The 6,882-nt window shown below is 46.3% G+C and overlaps 1 protein-coding gene across 2 annotated transcripts; it reads right to left on the reverse strand.

Moving 5' to 3' along the window:
* Nucleotides 1-16: 16 nt before the first annotated feature.
* Nucleotides 17-6,281, reverse strand: LOC120048861 (lysosomal acid glucosylceramidase-like). 2 transcript variants are annotated; one of them, XM_038995156.1, is made up of 12 exons: nt 5,861-6,281; nt 5,609-5,673; nt 5,127-5,312; nt 4,836-4,982; nt 4,543-4,676; nt 3,903-4,075; nt 3,625-3,714; nt 3,198-3,345; nt 2,751-2,975; nt 1,884-2,047; nt 1,052-1,168; nt 17-968 (listed from the first exon to the last, which is right to left on the reverse strand). In XM_038995156.1, the coding sequence occupies exons 1-12, from the start codon at nt 5,884-5,886 to the stop codon at nt 863-865; spliced, it is 1,581 nt and encodes a 526-aa protein (XP_038851084.1). In that variant the 5' UTR covers nt 5,887-6,281; the 3' UTR covers nt 17-862. The 2 variants fall into 2 exon arrangements, with proteins under 2 accessions (XP_038851084.1, XP_038851085.1); XM_038995157.1 differs by having other exon boundaries at nt 5,609-5,677.
* Between the last annotated feature and the right edge of the window lie 601 nt (nt 6,282-6,882).

Genomic DNA, 6,882 nt, shown 5'->3' on the forward strand with positions numbered 1-6,882 from the left:
CCTCCCGATACTTGTGTGAAGACGTAATAGAGACAAATCATTTATTCAAATTCAAAAGGCAAATGGTTTTAAATGGCATTAATACAGAGGGTACATTATTAATTTACATGATCTCTTTTATAAACTATGTTCACACCGTTATTAACCAGATTTCAGTTTAGAAACAGTTGTTAGCAGACCGGTGTAATGGTCAGACCTTCTCAAGCAGCAGCAGTGTCTGATCATAGTAGTGTACCTGGCCCTGGTTTGATCACATGCTATATTCACACATTCCAGAGCTTTTCCCAGCGTGATGAGGATCAGTGCAGATAGTCACAGCATACATAGGAACACACAACATATTTGGCTGTATTGGCTAAACCACACACACATTTCAAGCTCTGATCAAAGAAATGGCAGAGCCCACGATGCTGCAGGGTTATCAGGTATGCTGTGACCAGTCAGGCTGTTATGAGGCAGCACATTGGGCTTTGGATGGTGGTGGGAGTTGAGTGTGCTGGTGGAAATGTAGCAGACCTGCTAGTGAGGGATAATGGTGCTGACAGATGACAAATGTTTGGTTGTTTTTTGGAAGTGTAGCACAGGGGTAATGCCGACTGTGACAATGCTTTGGCCCTGGCAGTAAAGGTCTGTGTATACGTGTGTGTTCCATTCCAGTGCGGTCAGAGTGTGTGTTTGTCTGTGTATACATGTGTGTTCCATTCCAGTGCGGTCAGAGTGTGTGTTTGTCTGTGTATACGTGTGTGTTCCATTCCAGTGCGGTCAGAGTGTGTGTTTGTCTGTGTATACGTGTGTGTTCCATTCCAGTGCGGTCAGAGTGTGTGTTTGTCTGTGTATACGTGTGTGTTCCATTCCAGTGTGATCAGCGTGTGTTCCAAGCGAGTGTGAGCAGGGAGTGGGCTGGAGCACTGGAGGAGATGAAACCCACAGCAGGATCATACACCTCAAACTGGACCTCTGACGACGACCTGCAACACACACACAGTCTCACATCAAGGTAACACACATGCAAACACACACATATCAAGTGTTAACACACACTTTCACCCACCTGTTGAGGATGGTAAGCACCACTGACCCGTCTGGCCTGACGAAGGCAGAGCTTTCCAGTTTTGTTTCCTGACTGAAGGACACACCCACTCTCTGAGACCCCTCCCACAGGAACTTACTGTGTAGCAGAGTTAATTTACTTGTGTTATATGTACATAAACACATACAGATCAGTGATCACCAAGTAAGTTAGGAAAGAAGGGTTCATTTTATAAAGTATTGGTACAGGGTGTCAGACCTGCCCAGGTGGGACAGTACAGTACCTGAAGTGGGTCATGCTATAGAAGGTGGGACAGTACAGTACCTGAAGTGGGCCATGCTATAGAAGGTGGGACAGTACAGTACCTGAAGTGGGCCATGCTATAGAAGGTGGGACAGTACAGTACCTGAAGTGGGCCATGCTATAGAAGGTGGGACAGTACCTGAAGTGGGCCATGCTATAGAAGGTGGTACAGTACCTGAAGTGGGCCATGCTATAGAAGGTGGGACAGTACCTGAAGTGGGCCATGCTATAGAAGGTGGGACAGTACCTGAAGTGGGCCATGCTATAGAAGGTGGGACAGTACCTGAAGTGAGCCATGCTATAGAAGGTGGGACAGTACAGTACCTGAAGTGGGCCATGCTATAGAAGGTGGGACAGTACCTGAAGTGGGCCATGCTATAGAAGGTGGGACAGTACCTGAAGTGGGCCATGCTATAGAAGGTGGGACAGTACAGTGCCTGAAGTGGGCCATGCTATAGAAGGTGGGACAGTACCGGAAGTGGGCCATGCTATAGAAGGTGGGACAGTACAGTACCTGAAGTGAGCCATGCTAAAGAAGGTAGTACAGTACCTGAAGTGGGCCATGCTATAGAAGGTGGGCTGTTTGTAGAAGATGTCTCGGCTGTGGTCCACGATGATGGGGCTGTCCACGAAGTTCTTCACCCAGTTGGGCCCTCCTCCTTGGTCCAGAGCCAGGTTCCAGTCTGTCCAGCCCACCACATAGTGGTTCAGGTCCTACAGCAGACAAGAGAGGAGAGGAAGAGAGGGAGAGTAGAGAGAGGAAGAAAGTGACTCATTCACTGTCTAGTTTGTGTTGTTGTGTTACCTGGCATTGCATCAGCATAAACAATCCTGTGATTCTCAGGAGAGTGACTGTTCCGATGCTAAATGAATGGAGAGGGAACAGGTAAGAGAGTCCTGTTTCAGTCCTGCAGAGTATTCAGAGAGAGAAAGGGGGTGTGAAAAACAAGAGGGAGGAAGAGCGGGAGGCATGGATAAACTGAGAGCACCATTCTAGCTTGTTCCCTAGGGCAACATAACAGAGCAGCAGTTTGAGCTGTAGAGTTCAGTACAGTATGAATGTGTTTAACTCGCGCTGCAGGACATGACACAGAACTGACTTCATGAGGGACGAACAAAGAACAAGGAGACAAAAACAGACAGAGCTCACAGACACACCTTCAATTCATCAGTTGGCCCCTGTAACATTTCACAATCAGCACCTAAGCTACTAACTAGATCATACACAGGAATCTGACAAAACATTGAGGTCACACTCAACTTCTTTTTATCTGATGTCATGCTGACCTGTTCAATTACCTGCTACAGTAACACCTTCACATGTACACCTGTACGATGTCATTCTCACCCGTTAGCCATACGACTAAGAAAGAGTACGTATTGACGATCCTCATTCTAGGTCATACGGCTATCTTACCTGTATGATGCTGTGTGCGTACTGCTCAGCTCTCTCCCAGCTACCCAGCCGTACTCCTCTGTCTGTGGGGCTCCAGCCAGCGCAGGCCTCTGTTCCAAACAGGTAGTATTCTGGGTACAGGTGGTGGGTAGTGCCCAGGGAGAGCTCTGCCGGCACCAGAGTGTCCAGGTACCAGTGGACTCCAACACCATGGATATACCTGCCAGCACGCACATCACTGAGGACCTGGGAGGAGGAGCATACTTCAATATTGTCCAAATGTACACTTTCAACATTTCACTATTTCTTTATGGACTTCTCCCCTTTTCCCATGCATCCTTCTTTTGTTGACTCTCTACTCTCTGTCCTTGACCCTACCTTACCCCATCCCTTCATCTCTCATTCCTTTCCTTCCTCTCTCAAAGCCTAGCCCTGTTCTTTTCTTCTTTCAGAGTCCCTCTCTCTCACCACTTTAGCCCAGTGTGGCAGTAGCAGTCTGTTGTCGTCCAGGATGAGGAGGTGTGTGTGGGGGTGTGTGGAGGTGTGCAGGGCGGGGCCTAGGTCCAGGCCCACCCAATCCCTCTGCTCCTCTGCTGTGAAGCCCAGAGCCTGGAAACTGGAGCAGAGAAAACAGATTACTGTTATAATATATGCCATTTAGCAGACGCTTTTATCCAAAGCGTGCATAGATTTTACGTATTTTGGGGAATCGCACCCACTACCCTGGCGTTACAAGCTCCATACACTACCAACTGAGCTAAAAGAACCTGTAACATGTACTTCCTCTATAACTAACTTCATTACCAGAATGCAATTACTAACTAAATAACACTTTTTCCTGTTGTCAATTATGTACCTGCCTTAGATACACATGTAATATAAAGTGAGATGTGACCTGTAGTTGGTCATCTGTCCAGCAGAGGGCTCGTTGCCTGTGGTCACGGCCCAGAATGATAGGTTGTATTTGGCATACTCCTCCAGGAACCTGAGGGAGTAGAATGAATACTCAGAGAGAGGGGGAAAAGTCCAACTCCTCTGTAAGGCTCCATGTGCCCAGGTCTTTGTGTGTATACTGTATGATAACTGACATAGTATTTAGCCCAGGTCTTTGTGTATACTGTATGATAACTGACATAGTATTTAGTCCAGGTTTAGGTGTGTACAGTATGCTACCTGACATAGTATTTAGCCCAGGTCTTGTGCTCCTTGCCCCCAGGCTGGCCCTTCAAAGAGCCCTTGCCAGTGAGAGCACCGTTGGTCTTCAACCATGCGGGGGCGCTCCAGGCACTGGCCAGCAGAGACAGGGGGCGGGGCGACAGGGCCTGGGCTCGCTGCAGCAGGGGGATCTGGGATTGGACCAACAACAGGAAGTGGTGTTGTGAGTACATACATCCCTATTCCTCCATGACTGCATGGCCATGCACGACTCCAACTCCATCATCAAGTTTGCTGACGACAGTTCTGGCCATGTAGTGTACCACAGCTGTAAATACCATTCTTAGTTTAGCTTGTGGAAATCCCCTCGGTGTACAGTACATACTGTATGGATTTCATTTTGATATTGCTACAGTGCTATTTAGGTTGTTCATTGGATTCAGATGTTCTTGATTCCTTGCCTTTTTTCTTTTAATTGTTTGACATCTGACTGCAGTGTTTGGAGCTAGTAACATAAGCATTTCGCTGGACCGCTATAACACCTGCTAAACTGTTTACGCGACCAATAAACTTTAATTTGATACGTTTACGATCTAACAAGTCAAAGGAGAGAAAGCTGAAAAAAGAGAGCGAGAAACAGAGAGACTATCTAAGCCACCTTCATGTTAGTGTCCTCTGGTGCTAAGGTAAAGTTGTCCAGGTTGTAGTCTCCAGGTGAGTCGGCATAGGTGTACAGATGGGTTGAGAAGTCACAGCTGGCAATGGGCACCCGCACCACACTGTACCCAATACCTGGGACACAAAGCAACAGCAGTATACACACTTAACTCAGCCTTTATCTGACCAGGTTTGTCCCATTGACATAAAATGTCTTACTCAAGTGAAATAGACAGGACTATTCTAGTAATTATGATTATAGCTATGGCCCTTACTGACACCCTGACCTCTCACCCTGAGCAGAGAAGTACTGTCGTAGTAGCTGGTCCTGTGTTCTGGGGGACAGAGACAGGATGTTGATGGCAGCTGAGTCTGTCATGGCTCCTCCAAACCCTCTGATCCTCTGGTACTTCTGGTAGGGAACCACAGTCAGCCTGAGAACTGGGAGAGATGGAGGGAGGGAGGGGGAGAGAGGGGGGTGCAGTACAGGTCCTGAAGGGTAACAGTGTGTGCAGGCTTTTGTCTTTTTTGTTTCCCACCCTTGGGCTAGTGGGGGCTGTTGTTTTCAGCCCAGGCTATTCTCACCTGCTCCAGTGCTGTTCTTCTGTCCCTGTCCTCTCTGCAGCCTGCTGCCAGCCTTACTGCTGGTGAAGGACAGGAACTGACCCAAGACAGGTAGTGTGTCCGACCCAATACTGTCACAGTGGGTGGAGTTACACTCACACACCACCGAGCCATGGCCAAAGTTACGGGCCATACACTCATCACTGCCTGGGGAGGAAACACACACAGGGTTATAGAGGGTCTTTCATAAGGGAAATGAGGAGCCGCTGTGTTTTGAGGATAAATAACAAGAAGGGAAGCTATGGGTCTTGGGTCATCAGCGTCAATAAATGACATGACTAACAGTGGTAAACATGCTGATTTAAACAATGCAGTTCAGAAACGTGTCATAAAGCTTTATCTATGTGTTAAGTAGTTATAAACATGGTCATGGCTAGTTCTACATTTAATTCGACTAGTTAGTTAGTTCCCATGTGAAAGTGGCCATACATAACATACTGTACCTCTGGATCGTGTTGCTACTCCAATGAACAAAGCAAGAGGGATGAGTGCTGTTGACAATGGCATTCTATCTGTAGAGAGAACAGAGAATAACAACAGCATGCTGACAGGTGCTGTAGCCTACTAGCCCCTGATCATGACTCTGTTCCATTACATTATACATACGGAGTAACGTTAGGCTCCTTTAGTCCATTAGCTAGTGTCATTTTAATCCGCAACTGTCACCAGTGCGCGCATCAGAGGTTCGTTCTTACCTAGTTTTTATCAGGATATTTGACATGTCATAAAGTGCACGTCAAGTATTGAGTCGCATGTTCAACTGATCGATTGTCTCTGCTATATCCGCATTGTCCAAAATTGTATGGACCTCGATAGTCATATGACAAGCGCACTGTGGTACGTCACTTCGATGTAAATTGTAGTTTACCGCTAGAGGTCGCCAGTGACAAATACAAGGTTGGGAACATTGCCCACCATAGTAGTGTAACCAATGTGTAACGAGCCTGCATAGCCACTGAAACTAACGTAGCCAGTTAACTAGCACAAACTGTTCCGGACGATCATCTTCCATGAAATAATCAAGTTGTGGTTTATTTGGATGAATATAGTGCGCACCAACCCGGACCCAACGCACACAAGCGCTACTCAAACTGACTGGCCCAGCTCGCCCAGTGTTGCCAACTCCTCAGTAAGGAAAGTAGCTATTGGCTGTCCTAAAAGTCGCTAGAAGTTGCTAAATGACGTCATCGCCTGTTTTGCATAATTGGCCATGTGCATGTAATTGTGATGGACACTGTAGGAGAGAGGAATAACGTCGTGGGAGAGACAAAAAGTAAGTAAAAAACACCCTAAATATGTTTAGAACTACAAATGAACTTTCTTCTGTCGATTCTTGGGGTTTTTTATGTCACAATTCCAACCCTCCTCCTTTATCTGGGCTTGGGACTGGCAAAAGTGACCCAAAAGAGACACTCTGGCGGAGTTACTTATTTTTTTTTTTTTATTTTTTTTTTTTTTTTAAATTTGGTTTGGTTTTTAACCTTATGGTCCACTTAGGAGCCTACAACAAGTCACAGTAAAACATGAACATTTTTAACCATAAAATGTTTTACTTTTTTTTTTTATATACAATCTACATTAACAATCTAAATGGACCAAAAAGAGACAATAGAAAAAACTGTCAATGGCAATGTGAGAAAATGATGGTAACTAGTCTGGCCCTAATTCAGGTTAATTGTTTTTCTTTCAGACCCACAGGCTGTGCTGGCTCACAGAA

This window comes from Salvelinus namaycush, chromosome 5 (genome assembly GCF_016432855.1).
Source record: "Salvelinus namaycush isolate Seneca chromosome 5, SaNama_1.0, whole genome shotgun sequence".
Classification (NCBI taxonomy): domain Eukaryota; kingdom Metazoa; phylum Chordata; class Actinopteri; order Salmoniformes; family Salmonidae; genus Salvelinus; species Salvelinus namaycush.

Coding starts and splice junctions, on each gene's coding strand:
- LOC120048861 (XM_038995156.1), bottom strand. CDS start 5,886: ATGTCAAATATCCTGATAAAAACTAG. Junction 2,048..2,750: donor ACGCACACAGCATCATACAG/GTAAGATAGCCG, acceptor TGTCTGCTGTAG/GACCTGAACCACTATGTGGT. Junction 1,169..1,883: donor TATAGCATGGCCCACTTCAG/GTACTGTACTAC, acceptor TCTGCTACACAG/TAAGTTCCTGTGGGAGGGGT.